Consider the following 23,740-nt stretch of genomic DNA (forward strand, 5'->3'; position numbering starts at 1 on the left):
TAATAGCCTAGAATGCAATTTAAACAAGTTAGTCTGCATTTCCTATTATCCGATATTTTTATTTATATATTGACTCAGATGGTTACATTGTAAACATAGAGGTAACCCGCGGAAATTCAGTAAGTCTGTAAGGTAACTCTACTCGCAAGATAATAGTTCCCTACCACATTGTTGATTAAACCGTTTCGGTACCTAGTTGCTGTTCTCGCAAGTAATCAATATTTGGTATTTTAGGTGCGTTGAGTGCCAAAAAAAAAAAAAAAGAGTGTTTTGATATCGTATTTTACACTAATAACAGACACATACAATTGCTGCGTTTTGTAGTGCAGTGAACTATGTTTAAACATGGACTCATCGTCGATGTACTGTTGCAGTACCGGTTCCGAAAAAGAAAAGTTGCAAAGTTAATTTAGTAGCGAATGGTTAAAACATATTCATGGTTAATAAAAGAAAAAACGATTAGCCTGTAGTATTCACTGTAGCCTACTATGTGTCTTTCGTATTTTAGTGTTTCTCAGGGAGGCGAATATTACATTAAAAGCACGCGAATACTACTTTGCAGAAAACAACTATAAATCTCTTTCATAAAGTGATGATAAATATAATGTTTTAAGTTAGCTTCTGATATCCCGATTTCCCTCGCAGAAAACCTAGCAACTCTGCTGACAGGAGACACACGTTATTAAAGATATATCGCAAAGGAAGTATTGTTCCTTTAAACAAAAACATTTAGCTTTCGGATACGCAATACAACACGTATTCAAATAGCGGTTTCGAAATCCCGCGCGTTTTCTAACAAACAAATGGCCGCTTTGTGCTGCTTCAATTTGGGAACATATTTCTCAGTTCTCCGCTACAGCGTGGTAGGGGCTCGCATAAAAACGAAGGAACATCAAGTCGGCCGTGGTTTCCAACGAGTTAGAAAGTCTAACTCGTTGGTGGTTTCGCATCCATGGTATCGATCTTGTCGAAAGTGTACTTCCTGTTCCCTATCGTTCCCAGTCGATATTTGACGTGGGTTGCTGAGTGGATTGTGAAATATAAATGTGACGAAAAAACGTTGACAATTGTAGACAAAGAAAGAATACTATGTGATAATGGATGATATTTATAGGTAAGATTTGTGGTTGTCATATTTTTTAACATTAATATGTATAAGTTTAAATTATGTTAGACCACGTGTTAAACAATAAAATAGAACTAATTCATTCCTGTACCTTCTTTACAATTACGTTACCATAACAAAATGCAAATGTGTTTACATACATGGCGTCCAGTCGAGTCATATGTACTGTAAACAAAAGTGAAATAGAGTGCCGACACCATTTTCGCACTAAAGTAAGGATGGGAAGTTGCTATGAATGTGTTATTCTGCAAGGTAGTGATTGAAGTTTGTTGTTACGCAACTTTTGTTTAGGCCTACTACATAAGTGGGTGATTGTTTCCAGCTGTGGTGCTCCAGGACATTGACACTGAGTAGAAATGGAAGAGTCGGAAGAAACAACAGACTATTTTGACAGTTACGAAAATCTGGATGTAAGTTTAACTGCTATGCTTTCATTAACTCTTCTACAAATTTCTTAGGTCTTATAGGAGACTTGGGTATTGTATTGTATTTATTAACATTCCATGGTATTCATACATTGCTTTACAGCTAGAATATGGAACAAGTCAAAAAACTTAATACTATTATAAAGTCTTAATTTATAGTCACAGTCTAGATGAAATATATATACAGACGAGATTTACATTATAGTCTACAAGTACAACACATCAGCTTCTTGTCTATGCGGATGACGTGAATATGTTAGGAGAAAATACACAAACGATTAGGGAAAACACGGAAATTTTACTTGAAGCAAGTAAAGCGATCGGTTTGGAAGTAAATCCCGGAAAGACAAAGTATATGATTATGTCTCGTGACCAGAATATTGTACGAAATGGAAATATAAAAATTGGAGATTTATCCTTCGAAGAAGTGGAAAAATTCAAATATCTTGGAGCAACAGTAACAAATATAAATGACACTCGGGAGGAAATTAAACGCAGAATAAATATGGGAAATGCGTGTTATTATTCGGTTGAGAAGCTCTTATCATCCAGTTTGCTGTCCAAAAATCTGAAAGTTAGAATTTATACAACAGTTATATTACCGGTTGTTCTGTATGGTTGTGAAACTTGGATTCTCACTCTGAGAGAGGAACATAGGTTAAGGGTGTTTGAGAATAAGGTGCTGAGGAAAATATTTGGGGCTAAGCGGGATGAAGTTACAGGAGAATGGAGAAAGTTACACAAAGCAGAACTGCACGCATTGTATTCTTCACCTGACATAATTAGGAACATTAAATCCAGACGTTTGAGATGGGCAGGGCATGTAGCACGTATGGGCGAATCCAGAAATGCATATAGTGTGTTAGTTGGGAGACCGGAGGGAAAAATACCTTTAGGGAGGCCGAGACGTAGATGGGAGGATAATATTAAAATGGATTTGAGGGAGGTGGGATATGATGACAGAGACTGGATTAATCTTGCACAGGATAGGGACTGCTGGCGGGCTTATGTGAGGGCGGCAATGAACCTTCGGGTTCCTTAAAAGCCATTTGTAAGTAAGTAAGTAAGTACAACACATAGTTTTAGTATCAATTTCATGAAGTGTTATTGAATGTCATGAATTCACCTACAGAATAGAAGGCGTGAGAAATTAGGTACTTCTTTAATTTGGCCCTAAATAATCTTATGTTTTGAGTTTCATTTTTTATATCGATAGGGAGGCTATTAAAAATTTTTACTGCCATATAACGCACTCCTTTTTGATAGCATGATAGACTTGCCGATGGAGTATGAAAGTCATTTTTTTGACGTGTATTTATGCTATGAACTGTTGAATTAGTTACAAAGTTTTCATGATTACATACGAGGAAGACTATTAATGAAAAGATATACTGACAAGCCATGGGCATTATTTGTAGTTTTTTTTAAATAGTCCTACAAGATTCCCTAGATTTGGCACCTACTATTATTCTAATTACTCTTTTTTGTAATAGAAATATACTGTCTTCGCGCTACGAGTTGGCGTGGGGAGTAGATAGGCGGGACGGGGGAACTTTACGCTACACTCTGACCTGAAAACTTCGTCCACTTACTTGGCTACACTGGAACGGAGTCAGACATAAAAGATTCCGCATCTTCGGTGCTGTCGCTATGACTATCATTATCACATTTTTCAAAATTTGTGGAGTATGATCTGTCCATGATAATCGTCTGTTTATGTTCCAGCCGTGTATATTAATTGGAATCTCTCAACAAAGCCATTAGCCCCACCGCCCCCATCCTGATGGACAACAATGAGTGTTCTGGACACATTTATGGTAGTCAAAACTCCCGTAACATTTTTATCGTGCCAGAACTTGGGAAACGTTAAATTGGTAGAACTATCTATCCGCATTTCGTCCAGATACAAAATCGGTTTTTCCACTTTCCTAAGCTTTCTTATTTGCTGTAGATATCTTCACGTATTCTAATTTACAGTGTTTTCCTCAATTTCTTCTGCTGCACACTTCTTCCACCTGAAATCCTTTTTCTTCAGTATTCGTCTTAATGTTGTCTTTCATTTCAAATCGATTTTCTCTTGTAAAAGGGTAGACGTTTGTTGCAGCTTGGTACTATTTTTTTACTTGTTATTTAACGACACTGTAATAACTACTAGCTTCTTCAGTGTCGATTGAATTGATGATGGCGAGATGGTATTTGGCGAAATGAAACCAAGGATTCGCCATAGATTACCTGACATTCCCCTTCCGCTTGGAAAAACCTCGGAAAAAACCCAACCAGGTAGTCAGCGCAAACGGGAATCGAACTCACTCCCGAGCACAACTGCAGATCAGCAGGCAAACGCGCTACCTCCTGAGCTACGCCGGTGGCCCTCTTTCTTTTTCAAATAAAAATTCTCAATTGTATCTTTTTTGTCAATCTCCCGTCGAAGTCATCTACATTTGCGTTTCGGTAGTCTGGACGTTTACATTTTTTTTTTCTCCCTCAGGTGTCGACAACGCACTTTCTTCTGTGCAGTCTTTCATTTCATTCCTTATACGCTGTATTGTTCTTGTGGATAGATTAGAGTACTTTTCTACCTTTGCTATAGGTTTCGTAAGAGGAATGCAAAGGTACTTCATCACAGAATTATTTTGCACTTCTAATAATATTCCTTTCTTCGCTATAGATTGTCAATCCTTGTTTCCTCTTTGTCGACATATTTGCAATAAACAAAAAACTGCTATAAACCTAAATAACAATATACAGTAACATAAATTCTATTAACTATATTATTATCAACACTATTAACACGAAAAGCAAAGGATAACTAAAGCAATACAAGATTTGTGGTATACTGAAAACAATTGTCTTGTTGAAACTAATAAAACACTACAGTAAAAACTCCACTATTATTTTCACAAAGTCGCCAAGACTCATAGACACGTGCAGCAGATGTTTGTGAAACAGGAATATTGCAGTGAACAGCACGGTGCGCATGCGCGACTGTTTCCCCTCCGCCCCGTCTAAGTACTTCAGCCGCCTTCTCCTGGCGTGACAACAGTACTGTTACTATCTGTGGAATTTCCCCAGAATATTATTCCAAAACTCATTACCGAGTGGAAGCATGCAAAGTATATAGTTTTTAAGGTATTGATATTTACTATATCTATTTCTAGAGCTTCTCTTTAGTTTTGAAGTAAGAAGATGTACTGTACTAATATTGTTTCTAATTGAGAGCAATTCCAAGCAAGAAATTGTAGGCATACAAGTTAAAGTAAATTGTATGCATACAAACAAATGTAGGAGACAAAACAAAGCTGTATTGAAAATAAGGTGGAAAATGACGTAAAAGTCAAATATCTGGTATTGGAAGCTGATAAGGTATGCCAAATTAAGTAGGAAGCATCAGCCAGGCCATCTTCCTGCAATAGAGGTACAGGGCACATACATTACCAATTATATACCTATTATGTATACTTTAATTAAATTTCCGTTTTCCTATGATTTCAGCCACTTTACACTCTAACGTAAAAGTACGGTACCGGTATGTGCCCCTAACCTGTACTGTGGGAAGATTGCAACCTAGCCATTGCTTACTATCACCAATAATAAGGCCGTGTCTCAAAGCTACATTTTCAGCTGAAGTGAACTAGATTGTTGACTAAATAGCCGGATGTGACGTCAGAAGTTATGATCCAAAGCTACATAGTGCATAGCAATCAAGTACGTAGTAGCTAGTAAACGAAAATGCTTGCTTGATTGTTGACTTGTTCACTAAACAAACATGGATACCTCATCTGCAATTGGGGTTATGAAATTTTAAAATGCTTTGGAAGTGAAATAATGTAAATATAATGTAGAATAACACGTTAACTTTGAACACTGACATTGTTAGTACCTTCTGTGCAATATTTTAAACATTATTGTAATATATTAAGCCCTTATCTTTTCCACATAATTCGTAATAAAACTGTATTAGGACACTGCCTTCTTAATTCAGTTCTGCACCGTGATGTCATGGTTTTTAGAAAAATAGTCAATGAAGAAGGCCATGTTTCAAGCATACATGTCCAAAGCTCCCTAGTGTGTAGTTTACAAGTCACCTAGTTGCTAGTCACTAGTGTGTAGTATGGACTTGAGCTTTGAGACACGGCCTAAGAAGCAATTTAGCTACCAGATAAAGTGCAATTATCAAATTGTACCTAAATTGAAATTTTATTTGATAAGTCAGAGTCATCTACAGTTACAGGGACATCATTTTATTTTTACTAACATTTTTAATATTAACCTGGCTATACCTTTAGAGAACTGGAAACACCGTTTCCTAACCCCTTCCATGACTGTAGTTCGATGATACTGACGTAAAACACAAACAAATCACTTTACTAGGTATAGGAGGTAAACTAGGAAATATCGCGATTTTGAGTTCGATAGTTTTCATTAGGTTTTTGTTTAATCAAAATGCAGTACTGTATTAAGAATAAGTGTTTTTACTCATGAATTGAGTTATCCATGCGAACTTATTCATTATGCAGTGTATATTATACTGTCTACAGCACATTAGCTTACAATATAGAGAATGAAGTTAAATTGAAAAGTAATCATAATATGGATATTTAAACACATTTTTGAAAGTGGTGGCCGTTCATTGCGATACAGGCTTCAGTTCTTTTGTGCATATTATCACACTATAGACTATTGCATCTAATTCCAATTGCCAGTTTCGTCCTTCGTACTAGTAACTCATGTTGAAATAATTCTGTACCTACTCTATAAAAGAGTACCTTACGTACTGTAAATTCAGTCTTCACTTCTGCCCGACCCGCACAGATAACATTACTCAGACATGCTATCTACTGTCCGTCCAAGTGGTTTTGTCGCACGGTCTTAGAAGTGGGGAAATCACGTGACAGTTAATTACTTAACGAGGCCCTTTCATTTAAGTTATTTTAAACAGTTGTATAATATTACGTAAACGTCCAATTCCTAACAGAAATTAATGTTTTCAGAAAAGAGCTAAGACAGCCCAGCTTTTACAGAGGGGCGAGCAGAAGCAGGTGGGGGAATTTGGGATGCGACATAGGCACAGTACCTGTGCGAAAATATGATTCAATATTGAAAGCTCTTTCGTCACTGGAAAACGCAAACATATTTCTGGAACGTACTATACTCTCTAACTCAGTGCTGTTTACTATATACAGCCTCGATTCTGTGTGGACAGTTCGAACTTCATTAGTAGAAGGGGTGGGAGTGAAGTACATTCAAAAACTCAGGTACAATAAAAATGTTAGTAAAAATAAAATGATGTCCCTGTACATTTGGCAATGCTGAGCAGAGACCAATGTGGAAATGAAATAGAGCACAAGGTTTGAAATCGATATTGACAATTTGACATATTAATTGCCTGTGATTTAATGCTCGAAATCTGATGAAATTCACTATTCTCACAACAGTTGCCATAACATTTTTCATTGCAATACACTTTGCACAGAGGTTCTCTTGATGAACAATGCAGTGAATCGGAATAAAATTGGGACTTTTGATCTCCCAACTTAGCTTTCATACGCCCTACAAAGTCTGCGACGTCGAGTGTCGCTTAACATCACTAGTGATAGCCATCCTACAACTGACTGACTAGGCACTCAAACGCCCATCCCTGATGTAGGCGGATGTAGAACCTGGTGGAATGGCAAGCATGTCAATTCGCCGACAGGATCCCTCTTGAGAGATGTCATGGATTTCTTCGTGCACAGTGAGACCTTTCTTCCTCAAGGCTTCGGCAATCATGGACCTGATTCTGTGATGTCTACAGTTAGGCCAAATATAAAGGGATATAATAGAGTGTAGAAACATACCTGTAACATAATATGTAACGAAACACATAATTATTTTTAAGTATGTGCCAGTTAACTTAAACTCAGTTAACTTTAAATACTGTAAATATCAATTTATAAAAGAAAAGTGTTCATAACCACCAATTAAAGAAAAAAGAAAATCAACAGAGTGAGTGTGTATAGGCGATCTACAAACTATAAATGACAGGCATTTCGAGTCAACAAAACCGCAACTTTTCTGATGGGATCTTAAAATGGTGTTTACAAAGAAACACCACCTTGAAAATCAGCTGAGTAACTTTATTGATACATACATACTTACTTACTTACTTACAAACTGCTTTTAAGGAACCCGAAGGTTCATTGCCGCCCTCACATAAGCCCGCCATTGGTTCCTATCCTGTGCAAGATTAATCCAGTCTCTATCATCACACCCCACCTCCCTCAAATCCATTTTAATATTATCCTCCCATCTACGTCTCGGCCTCCCTAAAGGTCTTTTTCCCTCCGGTCTTCCAACTAACACTCTATATGCATTTCTGGATTCGCCCATACGTGCTACATGCCCTGCCCATCTCAAACGTCTGGATTTTAAGTTCCTAATTATGTTAGGTGAAGAATACAATGCGTGCAGTTCTGTGTTGTGTAACTTTCTCCATTCTCCTGTAGCTTCATCCCGCTTAGCCCCAAATATTTTCCTAAGCACCTTATTCTCAAACACCCTTAACCTATGTTCCTCTCTCAGAGTGAGAGTCCAAGTTTCACAACCATACAGAAGAACAGGTAAAATAACTGTTTTATAAATTCTAACTTTCAGATTTTTGGACAGCAGACTGGATGATAAGATCTTCTCAACCGAATAATAACACGCATTTCCCATATTTATTCTGTGTTTAATTTCCTCCCGAGTGTCATTTATATTTGTTACTGTTGCTCCAAGGTATTTGAATTTTTCCACCTCTTCAAAGGATAAATCTCCAATTTTTATATTTCGATTTCGTACAATATTCTGATCCTGAGACATAATCATATACTTCGTCTTTTCGGGATTTACTTCCAAACAGATCGCTTTACTTGCTTCAAGTAAAATTCCCGTGTTTTCCCTAATCGTTTGTGTATTTTCTCCTAACACATTCACGTCAACTGCATAGACAAGAAGCTGATGTAACCCATTCAATTCCAAACCCTGCCTGTTATCCTGAACTTTCCTAATGGCATATTCTAGAGCGAAGTTAAAAAGTAAAGGTGATAGTGCATCTCCCTGCTTCAGCCCACAGTGAATTGGAAAAGCATCAGATAGAAACTGACCTATACGGATTCTGCTTATTGATACATACATGTACTAAAAAATAGAAGGCGATATTCTACAACTTGGCTGTGGCAACATTTCTACTGGACCACAAAGCACAAATAAGACTATAAAAACGTGGTTTATAAAATACAGTAGAACTTGGTTATAACGACATCCAAGGGACCTTAAACATTATGTTGTTATAAACGAGTGTCGTAGTAACCGAGATTCATATTATCAATCTAGTGAGGTGGAAAATGAAAAATAACAAACTTAATTAGACTTATTTTAGATTTATGTATTGATTTTTAAGCCTGCAATGAACAAAAATAAAATACACGTAGACCTACAATTATAAATACAGTATTCTGTATTAAAACAGTTTGTTCAGTACTCACCAAACTACTTTACTTAGAAGTGAAGTAATCAGTCATTTTACTCTGTTGTCTTCTACTTGCCCAATACACACTTTCTAGGACTAAATTACGTTGTATGTTCATAATTTCAGTTGCAATTTCACTGCTCCCTTCGAAACCGATCTAATACCGCATGAATTCGGGCAGGTTACAATGGGGTGGGGAATCTGCCTGAATTCCAGAGGTCTATGACAGAAGAAGACTGTAAAGAATTTGTCAGGGTCAGATTTTAACAAAATATTTCTTAAAATACTTTGGTTCTTAGAAAATCTTATTCCAAACTGAGGTTGAAAATGACGTTATATGCGAGGTAGACGCATATGCGTTTGTGGTATTAAGCAAGGTAGGAAAGCATATGTCTTAAGGGGAATTAGTTGGGACCACAGAATATTTGACGTTATAGACGAGGTGTCACACAAAACGAGGTCTCTATAACCAAGTTCTACTGTATTTAATATCTGGAAGAATTGTCATTCACTTTTGTTATAATTAACCTTAAAATTTGTAGGCATTTTATATTCATTTAGGCTATTGTCTTATTTTATCATCAATACACGTTTAGTTTATAATACAACAATGAATGTTTGGTACGACTGCAAACACAATTTCATCGACAAACACTTACAAGGGGGATCTAGGAAATAACGACCGTTTTGTTGTAATAATTAAAAAAAAATATTTATTTGAAAAAACAAAGTCTGTTACATAACTGAAGCTTCCTTTACTTCTCTACATAATCACCACCTACATTTAAACATTTGTCGTATCTGTTCACTAGCTTTAGAATTCCCGTGTTATACTCCTCTGCCGCCAGTTCATTAAGCCAGGTGTTCACTGTCTTCTTCAACTCTTCATCACTTCCAAAACGCTTACCACCCAGAAAGTCTTTCAGCTTAGTGAAAAGGTGAAAATCGCTAGGAGCAAGGTCTGGACTATAGGGCGGATGATCAAAGATTTCCCAACCGAATTGATCCAGCAATTCTCGAGTTGAAGCAGCAGTGTGCGGGCGGGCACAGATTTTGTGGTAGCCAAGATGTTGCGACACAATTTCACCAAGCAAAGAACGAGAAATGTCAGGAAAGGCAATATGCAATTCGTCGAGTGATGTGCGCCTGTCTTGCAAGATTCTGTCGATCACTTTAGTCTTCAGGTCTTCTGTGATGAGTGATGGGCGTCCGGATCGAGTTTCATCGTGGACATTTGTTCGCCCATTGTTGAACATTTCGCACCATTTTCTCACATTTCTTTCATTCATTACAGTATCACCATATGCTTCTTTCAATTGCCGGTAAATTTCTGCACGTTTCAAATGTCGGGCATTCAAAAATCGAATCACACTCCTCACCTCACAGTCGGCGGGATTATCAATCACGTCGTTCATTTTGAAGTAACACAAAATGCACAATGGCGACTTGTTGCAACCAGTACTCACAACATTATGAGAACACATGTTAAGGAAGCCAGTTGACCTTCAAACAAGGAAGGGGAGTCAGCTGTGCGGCGGGTATGTGCGAACGGTCGTTATTTCCTGGATCCCCCTCGTATGTTATAAAATTCATTTACATGAAAGTCGACATGAAGACAAACAAACATGCTTCCACTTGACAGTTCTTTACAGTGTTGTCTATTGAATGCTCTGACTTGTAACTTTAGGTGATGCTGAGATAAGTAGATCTAATAATTAGGATAAATTGGTGGACATCATGAGTCGTGTCTGTCATAGTGGGCCTATTCATTGTCATCCTTACTGCCGCATATAATTTCCTGTTGTGTTTAAACTTTTTGTATTTGTTATAACATTTTTACAGGTTCACCAACTGATGCTGAAAGATTCTGCAAGAATTAGAGCTTACAAAGATGCTGTTTTCTTGTGCCAGGAATATTTTAGAAACAAAGTGGTGATGGATGTTGGAGCTGGGACAGGTACGAATGCCTAATAGTTGAATAATTTCGAGGGAAAAATTGTTCCGGGGCCGGGTATCGAACCCGGGACCTTTGGTTAAACGTACCAACGCTCTCCCACTGAGCTACCCGGGAACTCTACCCGACACCGATCCAATTTTTCCCTCTATATCCACAGACCTCAAAGTGGGCTGACAACAGTCAAGCAACCAACATTTGAGTACACACTAACTCTGTGTGACTTTAAATTGTGGTTTTCTGTTACGTACAGTGACGTATATTATGCAAATTAAGCTTTCAGGAATAACTCCCTGTAAAGTTAATTTGAATAATTTCGAGGGAAAAATTGTTCCGGGGCCGGGTATCGAACTCGGGACCTTTGGTTAAACGTACCAACACTCTCCCACGGAGCTACCCGGGAACTCTACCCGACACCGATCCAATTTTTCCCTCTATATCCACAGACCTCAAAGTGGGCTGACAACAGTCAAGCAACCAACATTTGAGTTAACTTTACAGGGAGTTATTCCTGAAAGCTTAATTTGCATAATATACGTCACTGTATGTAACAGAAAACCACAATTTAAAGTCACACAGAGTTAGTGTGCACTCAAATGTTGGTTGCTTGACTGTTGTCAGCCCACTTTGAGGTCTGTGGATATAGAGGGAAAAATTGGATCGGTGTCGGGTAGAGTTCCCGGGTAGCTCAGTGGGAGAGCGTTGGTACGTTTAACCAAAGGTCCCGGGTTCGATACCCGGCCCCGGAACAATTTTTCCCTCGAAATTATTCAAATTAACTTTACAGGGAGTTATTCCTGAAAGCTTGATTTGCATAATAGTTGTTACACAGTTCACTCCGAAATGAAGACCTCTTGGGTCATTGCATTTGAAGAGATCTAATCCAAATTACCCTATCATTTTCTTTTGCTCTAATTCTCTACCATGTGTTCATTTCAAAACTTCTCACCTTGAATGATGTTAGATGTGCAGGGGACATGATTTTGAGGAAAAACACGTCGATTTAGTTTTCGAGGAGGAAGTTCAAAACCATGTTGGTTGAATTTTCTGTTTCAACCTTCACTTCCCACACCCACTTTTGAATTTCAAGTTGCACCCCTTATCTTCACACACGTCGTTTTAAAAGGGATGATAAACCATACTCCTCTACCAAAATAATAGTAATTTGTAGTATTGTTGTTGTTTAGTCAACTGTCTGAAGACAGATCTGAACCTCACAAGTGATATCAAGAAGACAACACTTATGAGGCAACTAGGCCAGGAGATAATGGGGTAGGGTGGCCAGTTCCTTTCCCACTCCATTGCATACATCGCTGACTAGCTACATATTACACTAGTCAGACTTCAGATGCATACAAGCAATTGTTCTTCCTCTGATACATATCGTCAAGTGAGATGTACATATCAGTCAGAACCTCAATAAGCAGTGTATCCCACACATATCCCAGGATATTTTAAAGAAAACAATTTTTTGAGAATTTACTAAATTTTTACTAAAAGATATTGTCCTCTCCCCTTAAAAGGGTGTTACCAAGTAAAATGTGAAATGTGAAATGTTTGAACATGAAAACCAAATAAATTAAAAATATTATTATATTGTTTTTATAATTCCATTGGGTTTCTCCATAATTTGATTATCTTCGTATAGATAAAAACTATTTAAGATGCAGGAAATTTATGCTGGAACTGGTAAAATTTATCATTAGGGACCGGACTTTTATGTAATATCAAGGTGTGAAATATGTACATATTTATGTAATAAAATGTACCATGTACCAAAATATGTAAAATCATGAAAATATTTAATATCAATATGTGGCAGGTATAGGATAGGTAAGACTCTCCAGTTGTGATTTCATAGAGCACCTGACTTTTTTACCGCATACTTGACACATTGCAATTTTTCCATCTGTAGTGAAAGCTTCGTCCATCGCAATCTATGATTGTATTTTTGTCGTTAGGATTGAAGATACAGGGGCCTTTTTAGTTAGTTAAAAGCAGTAGATAAAGTCACTTGCACTTTATACTGTAAGTACTAAAACTAGAGAACTGAGTGAAATGAATGACACAACAATACTGCAAGCACTGTTTCGCTTTACTGGATTAGGAGAAAGTAAGAGGAGATGTGGAACACATGCATTTTAGCTGCTGTAAGAAACAAAGTACCTACTAAAACCTCAAACTATAGGCATTTAGTAACTATTGTTTGCCTGGAACTAAGGACATTGTGTTTCGTGCCGAAATATATCCTTTCTTGGGTAGGTAAAAAGGCTTTTTAAATCTGTATATTTCAAATTGTAAACTTCCCTAACGGAAGTTCCCCCCCCCCTTTTTAGAGAAGTAAAAATGAATAAACCCCCTAAATATGTAGATTTATGTAATACCAAGCCATAATATGGCATCTGAAATCTGCCATGTGCGTGATGCTCTGACAAGTTGGTATACTTCCTCACAAACCACTCAGCCTCCTGCCCATCCTGAATTTCAAAAATAGTGGGACGTTATCTTTTCCCAAAAAATTTTAGATACACTCCTTTCTTCTTTCACATCCGAACAAGACATTGCACGTCTCCTAGCTCTTCAAGAGAGTGAGTCTGGAGCTTGGTTACACGCATTACCTTCTCACATCAGCACCCTAATAGATAGTACATCCTTTAAAATCGCAGTGGCTTTACGCCTTGGTTGTAAACTCTGCCAGCCACACCAATGTATTTGCGGGGGAATTGCTGATATTTACGGTCATCATGCACTCAGCTGTGCGAGGAGCAAGGGTCGCATTCCCAGACATACATCACTCAATGATATCATTGAAAGATCTCTGACTTCTTGTGGCATCCCGTCTCTTTTGGAACCACCAGGTATTAGTCGCGCGGATGGTAAACGACCCGATGGTCTTACCTTAATTCCATGGTCTAGAGGAAAATCTTTAATTTGGGACTCCACTTGCGTTGACACTCTAGCTCCATCTCACTTGCCGAATACCTCCAGACGCGCAGCATCTGCTGCTGAATTAGCCGTGAAGAAGAAAGTCAATAAATATGCTCATCTTTTAGACAATTATATCTTTGTCCCATTTGCTGTGGAGACCTTCGGTGCTTGGAGTCATGATGCTAAAGTTTTGGTATCTCAAATCGGCCAAATTTTGATCTCCATTACTGGTGATCGCCGTTGCACTACTTATTTGCATCAACATTTAAGTATTGCTATTCAACGTGGAAATGCAATGAGCGTTTTGGGTACTCTTCCAGAGTCCAGCCCTTTGGACGAACTTTTTCTCTTGTAAAATTTTTTTATCTCTATGTAAATGTTTATATTTAGTGTTTATATATATAAAAAAAAAGCCATAATATGTAATGTGGGGTAAATATGTTAAAATATGAGGTATCAAATTTTATTATATTAATGGTAATTTTATTATATTAATGTTAATTACAAGAATCGCAAAGATTTGTTATTTATATAGGGTTAGTTTGAAAGGAATATAATATGTAATTACATAAAAATCCGGTCCCTATAATTATTACAACAGGGTTTATCGTTATATTGGTTTCCATTGTACAGAAGTTCGGTTGTATAGTGCTATGAACCATTTGCTAATTAAATCTGGAAAGGTACTCATGAGGACATTTACATTGGTACAGGAATCCTGTCGGTATTCTGTGCTCAAGCTGGAGCCAGCACGGTGTATGCAGTAGAAGCTAGCAATCTTGCTGATATGATTCCCAAAGTGGCAGAAGAGAATGATTTTGCTTCGGTTATTAAGGTGTGTATTCTGTATGGTTCTTAAAGGGTCATAATAACTAGTAGGGCCTACTGAGTCTTACTTTTAAGAAAATTATTTAATTTATGTATATTTAAAAATTAATTCACTCAGACTGAAAGTTAGGTTATGTTAGATTTGGTTGAGGGGTTAGGTATAGCTTACAGCAGTAAAATTTTTGGAAATATTCAACATGTTTTTCCTCCATTACTGTACCTTGTACAATAATGAAAATTGGTATGTGTAAAACACTGTCCTTCTGCTATATGAAAAAAAAAATACACTCAGGGACAAAAAGAGCCGGACACTTTAATATTTTCTGGTATTTTGCAAAACATTATCTTCTCATACATTATTATGGTAGCCATCTGTTGTTATGGAGACGTGTATACATTGTTGATTGTTTTTTGTTTTATAAACAAGCCATTATAACCAAATATTCCAATTTTGCTTTCGGAATCTCAGCTATAACAATTTTGTCTCAACCATTTTGTGCTTCATTATCGTTATCATTCGTTATTTCTTTATTTTTACATTTTCTGAGTTTAAGTGGGGTTGTAACATTTGTCTTAAAACAAGATGCGACCTGAAGATGTGGCTCGAGCTGTAGCCCTTTATGATGATGGACACAGTGTATGTTACATTGCAAATGTTATGAATATGGCTAGAAGCACAACCCATGATGCCATAAAACGGTATAGAGAGACCCTAGAATATACCAGAAGACCAGGTTCGGGTCGTCCAAGAGCTACAAATCCAAATGAAGACAGGTATATGGTGTTGAGAGTTCTTAGGGAGCGCAACCTGCCAGCTACTAGTGTAGCCCAGCAATTTGTTAACATGCATGGACGCCCAATTTCGGCCAAAACAGTTAGAAGGAGGTTGAAAGCAAGTGGACTGATATCAAGTAGACCTGCAACTGGTCCCAGACTTCTCAGGATGTATCGAGTTGAACGACTGCTTTTTGCAAATGATCACAGGGATTGGAGAAATGGACAGTGGAGCTGTGTTCTGTTCACCGATGAGTCCCGTTTCAATCTCTGCTCACCTGATGGACGTGGAAGAGTTTGGAGAAGGAGGGGAGGACGATTTTCACAGTGTTGCATTTCCGAAAATGTGCCGTATGGAGGTGGTGGAGTGATGGTTTGGGCAGGAGTGTGTACGGATGCTCGTATAGAGTTGGTTTTTGTTGAAAATGGAAGACTAACAGCTGATAGGTATATAAGTGAATGTTTGGCTGATCATGTTGTGCCATTTGGCCAAGTTGTAGGCGATAATTTTGTTTTAATGCATGATAATGCACGGCCGCATATTGCCCATGCGGTCGGAGATTATCTCCAAAAAGTGGGAATCCATGTTCTTCCACGGCCAGCAAGGAGTCCAGACATGAACCCAATTGAACACGTGTGGGACATGCTGGGACGGCGTGTTACGAATAGACGACCGAGACCAGAATCGTTACAATAGTTGAGGCGAGCACTTGGCGAAGAATGGGAACTTATTCCTCAAGAAGACATTGCTAACCAAATTGAGAGCATGCCAAGACGTATGGATGCAGTTATTCAAGCCAGAGGGGGTAATACCCGTTACTAAAAAGAGTTTTTAATGTTTAAGGCACCATAAAATGAAAAAACAGTTAGACCAAACGATGCCATAGTTATACACCCTTTGTAATTTTTTGTAAATTTTCTCATCAGAGATTTTTTTTTTTTTCAGAGTTGTCGTATAAGGTGCTAAATGGAACATTATTTTGTTTAAATGGGTTTTGTTTCATTTTGAAATAATTGGCAACAAAATACAAGCAAATATAGAAGTGTCTGGTTTTTTTTTGTCCCTGAGTGTATTATTTCAATTTTTTTAAAATTATATATATATATTTTTTTCAAAGCCATGATTGTTTAGCCAAACACCTGCATAGAATTGGAATATATCAGTCCCCTAACTGCCCATTGTGCAACTCAAACCAAGAAATGGATTCGGAACACCTCAAAATCTGTGCTTCAGTGGCTGGTCATGATAATATCTTTGAAAAATATTGGCGTGCAAGAGGTCAAATTACTTTATTGTCAAATGTCTGACATTAGAAAATAACAACATATTTTTTTTTTCAAAATTCAAAATGGTGACAGTTCACTGTGCACTTCATAACTCATAAACATGATAACTTTTTCATGTTCTCCCTCTTTTATTTTATTCCTGAAACTCATGTTTACAATATCATGCTCTTTCAACTACATTCCTTAATAATTTTTTTTTTTTATTTTGGTGTTAGAAGAAAATACTGATATTTGACCTTTTTTTACATGAATTTATTTTTTATCGGACAATCTATCAAATTTAGAGACGTGATTTTGCATCATATTGTAGATATAGCATGCATAATTACACACAAAACATTTCATCACAGATTGTTGGATAGTTTTTGAGTTATGAGGGAAACTCTTCATTACTGCACAGTGAATTGCCACCATTTTGAATTATGGAAAAAAAAAAAAGTAAATATATATATATATATATATATATATATATATATTTTTTTTTAAATCTTAAAAATATTTATTTCATAAAGCAGAAGGACAGTGTTTTACACATACTAATTTTCATTATTTTACAAGATACAGTAATGGAAGAAAAAAAAATGTTGGGTACAATATTTCCAAAATTTTACTGCTGTAAGCACTTAACCCCTTAATCTGTACTTTCTCAGCTACTATAAAGAAATTTTTAGCTTTGTCTTTTTTAATACCGCTTCTGCTCATTTTAATACTTTTGAAGTTGGCAAAAACTCATTTTTTGGTACTTTACATCTAGGGTTCTGTCCGGTTTTGAACTGGACATCAGCAATTGCCTGGTGTGTGGTTATAATGTTAAAAGCTAACATTAAATGTCGGGCATTTTTATCCAGAAGTTCTTGAACCAGACGACTAAAATCACTCATTATTTGTACTCTTGTTGGCTGCTATTGGAGGTGGTTGATACAAATAATGATACAAAAATAAAACAAATGAAACAGAGAAGTTCATTTTTTACTTTTCAGAGTAACAGGAGTCGAAATATTACAAGAAAATATTTTACCCTTCAAAATGACAGTTCTGTCGTAATAGGTAGACAAAAATACCCATGTTCCTGATGTTAAACATGAGAAACCATATTTGGGAAATTTTAGACATAAATACATAACGAAGACTTACAATGCTTAAAAAGTGATTTTAATAAAGTAAGTATCTGTGTCAAATTCTTCAGAACAAAGATTCCACTGTCAATCTTTTTTCCTATCTTCGTTTACTATAATAGAGGTTATGAAGGAACATTAAACCTTTGTTATGTCATCAACTGATCAGCATGATGCAAAGTCATTACTTGAGACAATCCAGTCCAAACACAAGGCAAGAGACACTCAGTCCTGATAGGAGGGATATAGATTTTCATGTTGAATCTTTCATACACTACTTTTAACACTTGAATATAAATAATTGATTAAATGGCGATCTTACTCGTGTTAATTGTGTAAGCATGTGCGGCTTACAGCTGTTTCGGTGCTTCTTCACACCATCCTCAGGGTTGTATGTGTAGGATTTTCATGTCTGTATTTATGTTATACTATTTGACACCACATTTCAACACTTTTCAACAATCGAACGCACTCATACAACAGGCAGCGAAGTTCGAGATGACGTCGAGATCTAGTAGGCTCTGAGGATTGTATTGTATTGTATTTATTAACATTCCATGGTATTCATACATGCTTACAGCTAGAATATGGAACAAGTCAAAAAACTTAATACTATTATAAAATCTTAATTTATAGTCACAGTCTAGATGAAATATATACAGAAGAGATTTACAATATAGTCTACTAGTACAACACATAGTTTTAGTATCAATTTCATGAAGTGTTATTGAATGTCATGAATTCACCTACAGAATAGAAGGCGTGAGAAATTAGGTACTTCTTTAATTTGGCCCTAAATAATTTTATGTTTTGAGTTTCATTTTTTATATCGATAGGAAGGCTATTAAACATTTTTACTGCCATATAACGCACTCGTTTTTGATAGCACGATAGACTTGCCGATGGAGTATGAAAGTCATTTTTTTGACGTGTATTTATGCTATGAACTGTTGAATTAGTTACAAAGTTTTCACGATTACATACGAGGAAGATTATTAATGAAAAGATATACTGACAAGCCATTGGCATTATTTGTAGTTTTTTTAAAATAGTCCTACACGATTCCCTAGATTTGGCACCTACTATTATTCTAATTACTCTTTTTTTTACTCTTCTTTGGATGGTGTGAAGAAGCACCGAAACAGCTGTAAGCCGCACATGCTTACACAATTAACATGAGTAAGATCGCCATTTAATCAATTATTTATAGATTTTCACTTTCCTACTGGATATCGAATTAAGGTAAGCGTTCACTACATCGTATCGCACACAACGGATATTTTAGGTGCAGTGCGTTCACTGTAACGGATCTACCTCATCGGATTCCCTATCAGCTGTTTAAAATATGTCGTCGTACAATATTGACATTGCTGAAAAGAGAGGAGTTTGAGGTTAGGGCTATTATTTATGAGTGTTAGCAAATAAGAATTTGTAATTCCTCTGTGCGTCTTAATTGAAGAGGAAGAAACGAAAGAAATATTGGTTACATAATATATATGTAAGAAACGACTTAATTACTATAATGGAAACACGTCGAATTATATAATTCTTTGCAATTTTCTACAAGCGAAAGAAGTTTTCCGTCCGCCATTTTGGCGCGACAATGAACGTGACACACCATAATAGTAACAGTTGACCAATTAAAATTGATTTATTAAAGAAGGCCATGATCGCACGCATCGGAAAAGTTGCTCATCCGAGAAACGTGGACGGATTTGCCGAGAGCCGGTGCGTACGATACGATGTAGTGAACGCAGTTACATAACAGTTACAGCAAAGATTGTCTTTTTCCGATCCGTGCGATTCGTCCGACAAGTGTGATACGATGTAGTGAACGCTTACCTCTAGGATTACTTGAATCACTGTGGATGACATCAACAATAATATTTATCCATGACCATAACGAAAAGCATGCATTTACTAAATACTTTTGAGTTTGTAAAGTAGGCTTTTATTCAACATTACTTTATTTCACTAGTGAGATAAAGACTTTACCTCACAGTTTGAACTTCATCTCACAGTTCATTACTATTTTCCTAGTACCCGGGCACACACGTATACTTTTCCATTCAACTATTACTCAAGAAGTTAATATATTAGTTACTAGATGTCACTACCTCTACTTCTTTATTACCATTTCTTAAATATACATACACTCAATCTCCTTCTCTTTTCTCTATCTGCTACGTCGTAATTTGTGCATTACATCCATATCTAATATGCATCTTTTTAAAATTTTGGAATAATTTACCTTTTGGGATGCGAGGAGACTTGAACCTACGAAGTTGGGTTTATAGGATTTTAAAACAACACGCGTTAGCCAACTGAGCTAAACAGACACGATGATTAATTAAGTTTTAATATTCCTCTTAAGTTTACAGAAGTAAAATGTGAAATTATTTTAATCACGTTAGTCCCGTGAACACTTCTAAATAATCCCTGAAACTTCAAAAATACGAAAATACACGTTTAAAGTGAAAAAATATATATTAAAATTATATATAATTAATTATAATTTGTTATTTATCCAACGCCTTAGATACCATTCTTTACTAATCATGGCTCCTACCTCATGACCTACCTAGTACACATATTGATTCTAAAATCCATGCCATGGTATGTGATTACATGAGGACTTATTTTCAACATATTTTCTTTTATAAAATATAATTTTTCGTTATGGTCATGGATAAAATTACGTATGGTACTTGTGAGTGTGATCTTTATTGCACTCGGCTGACGCCTCGTGCTTAAATCTTTCCACTCGTGCAATAAAGATGCACTTACCTCACAAGTACCATAAATAACTATTTATACACTAATTGAAAAATTTGTCATGTGGCTGCCTTGTCATTCCTTGTTAATCAAGTTTATTGATTTCAGGTTTTGAAACAAAAAGTGGAAGATGTGAAGTTGCCGAATGATGAAAAAGTGGATGTGATTGTGTCAGAATGGATGGGGTTTTATCTGCTCCATGAAGGCATGTTAGATTCCGTGTTGCATGCCAGGGATATCCATCTGAAAGCAGGTGGCAAACTCTTCCCTGAGGAGGCAAAACTTTGGTGCGCACCCTGCAGCTTGCCCGCGTTATATGACTTTTGGGACAATGTGGAAGGGGTTCGAATGCACACTGTGGGGCAGGAATGGCGTAGACAGAAGAGCCAGGAGCCACAGATCCTTGACGTGCCTTCCTCTGACATCCTAGCTGATCCTAGCAAAGTGTGTTCTTTTGACTTGTACACTTGCACAGCAAGAGATCTGGACTCGATATCAAAAAGGTTTGTTCTGCCAGCGAACCGTGAAGGGCAGTACCAGGGGTTGTGTGTTTGGTTTTCGTGCGTGTTCCCTTCTTTTGATGATGAGGATCCTGTTGTGCTGAACACCGCATCTAATGCAGAGTCTACGCATTGGAAACAAACTGTGGTGATGCTGCCAAATGAACAGGAAGTGGAGGAGGGGACGCCTATGGCCTGGGAGTTGAAACTGGAGAGGAGCGGTGGCAACTGTAGACACTATAACATCGAGTTCACTGAGCTGGACCCAGAGTGCGTGCAGCACCCTGTACCGTGCATGTGTTACATGACCAAGTGCATTGTCATGCGTGCATGTCTGGAGCAGAGTGGCGCCTGGCCTGATGGAGAGATTGGGGATGGAGACAACAATGATACTGATGCTGGTTAGTATGAGCTGCTCCACTTCATGTTTGTATTCTAGGTACAGTGGCGGCCGGGTAGCTCAGTTGGTAGAGCAGCTGGGTACGGACTGGAAGGTCCGGGGTTCGATCCCAGGTGGTGACAGGATTTTTTCTCGTTGCCAAACTTTCAGAACGGCCCTAAGGTTCACTCATCCTCCTTTTGGAATTTTCAAGTTAAAGAAACGATAAAAAAAATCTGTTCCTCCATTCACTGTTTGAGTTGCTTCAGAAACTTCTTGCCCCAGCAACTAAAACTTATCCTAGTACAGACCCTAGTAATGCCGCACTTCGATTATTGTGACGTTTTGTTAAGTGACCTAAGTTCTGAACTGTCAGTCAAGTTACAGTGAGTGCGTCAGATACGTGTGCAACATCCGACGATATGATCACATATCACCGTCCTTCGCAAGTCTTTCGTGGCTCCGACTTAAAGAATGCAGAACTTTACACTCTTTGTCATTGCTCTTTCGAATTCTGCACACTTCAACACCAAATTACCTTTCGTCTCGTTTCTCTTATCTATACTCTAACCATGACATAAATACCAGATCACTTATCTGTGGCACGCTAAGTATACCTCTTCATAGAACGTCTCGTTATTCATCATCTTTTACAGTATCCACCTCGCAGCAATGGAATTCCCTGTCACAAAGTATTAGGGGCTGCAAGACAATAAATACTTTTAAAATCAGCTTAAAAGATAACCTTTTTAGCATTTCACTCCAATCATATTGGGTCAAGTGAATAAAGTCTAGCAAATGCTTTTACTAGTACATTTTAGGCAAAAGCTACTAATATTAGTGAATAACATCTAAGATAAAGCTTTTGCTAAATAAAAAGATCTAGCGGTACTAGTAAAAGCTAAATTTTCCAGCATATACTAGAAAAAGTGCGAATAAAACCAAGCATTGTCTTGATTTTATTAGCAATTGCTTAAAAAATTTTAAGTGTGGGTCAACGCAGACTTAAAGGCTTCAGTCTTTTTCTAAACTTTCATCTGAGATGGCGGGATTTATGCAGTTGAGGTCTCCCAAGTTCTACAGGGAACGAGTAAGGACCAGGGAAGAAGACTACTATGATTTCTACACGTTTAATGAGGAGAATGTGGAATGGATTGCTAATTATTTTCTTGGTGCGACGAACGAATCCAGAGGTGGTGCCTTGTCTTCCAAGCAAAGGACGGAAATCTTTCTTCGCTCTGTAAGTGACCCTGGATTTCAGGAAGGTATTGGAAAGGACATTGGAGTGCATAGGACGACTGTCTGCAAAACGGTGAGTTTTGTATTTGGCAAAATTGTGAAAAGTCTCACTTATGGATTAAATTCCCTAGAGGTAATAATGAACTCAATACTGCCAGAAAAGAATGGGCAGAAAAGTATCAATTTCCCAGCGCCGTAGGAGACGTAGATTGTACTCATGTCCACATTGTGAAGCCATCACATAACGGGGATGAGTATATAAACAGAAAAGGCGAGGCTACTATCAATGTGCAAGCTGCCTGTAATGCTAGGGAACAATTTACAAGTATAGATGCTCAATGGCCGGAATCAGTCCACGGTAATAGAATTCTGAAACGCTCTGATATCTACCGTGCAATGAACAACCAGGAGGATTATGTACTTCTTGGTGACAGTGGTTACGGAATAACTCCCTTGCTGTTTACACCGTATAGACGACCCAACACTCCTCAAGAAATAGCCTACAACAACTTGTTTACAAAAGAGCGGGTAATAATCGAGAGGTGCTTTGGGCAACTAAAAATAAGATTTCCTATCTTAAATCATGTGAGAGTTAAACTGGATAAGGTACCTGCTATAGCCGTTAGTTGTGCCGTACTTCATAACATAGCCAAATACTTGAGGGATCCCAACCACTTTGAAGGAGATGAAGGAAATCAGATTGATGAATTTGAAGATGATCTTAAAGAAGGATTTGAGACATCTGGGACAAAGGAAGAGAGATGACATAAAGGAAGTTATTTATAATTTAAGACTTTAGTTGTATTTCAATCCAAACTTATGAAAATTTCATTGTTTTTACAATTATTATTAATTTAAATTCAAGAGATGTTTTCATTCTGTGACCATTCACAAAACTGTATAAGTTAAGTAATTACTCTC

General features: G+C 37.2%; 1 protein-coding gene across 2 annotated transcripts in view; it reads left to right on the plus strand.

The window, feature by feature from the left end:
* The first annotated feature begins 973 nt into the window (after positions 1–973).
* The window catches only part of Art8 (Arginine methyltransferase 8), a 30,108-nt gene continuing 7,341 nt past the window's right edge, over positions 974–23,740 (plus strand). Inside the window, exons 1-5 of one of the 2 annotated variants that reach the window (XM_069844910.1) lie at positions 974–1,114; positions 1,449–1,536; positions 10,883–10,997; positions 14,636–14,757; positions 20,810–21,602. In XM_069844910.1, the coding sequence (XP_069701011.1) occupies positions 1,483–1,536; positions 10,883–10,997; positions 14,636–14,757; positions 20,810–21,602 (1,084 nt within the window). In that variant the 5' untranslated portion in view covers positions 974–1,114; positions 1,449–1,482. The remainder of the gene's footprint in view (positions 1,115–1,448; positions 1,537–10,882; positions 10,998–14,635; positions 14,758–20,809; positions 21,603–23,740) is intronic. The other variant, XM_069844911.1, reaches the window with a different exon arrangement.

Source organism: Periplaneta americana, chromosome 14, assembly GCF_040183065.1.
Source record: "Periplaneta americana isolate PAMFEO1 chromosome 14, P.americana_PAMFEO1_priV1, whole genome shotgun sequence".
NCBI classification, from domain to species: Eukaryota; Metazoa; Arthropoda; class Insecta; order Blattodea; family Blattidae; genus Periplaneta; species Periplaneta americana.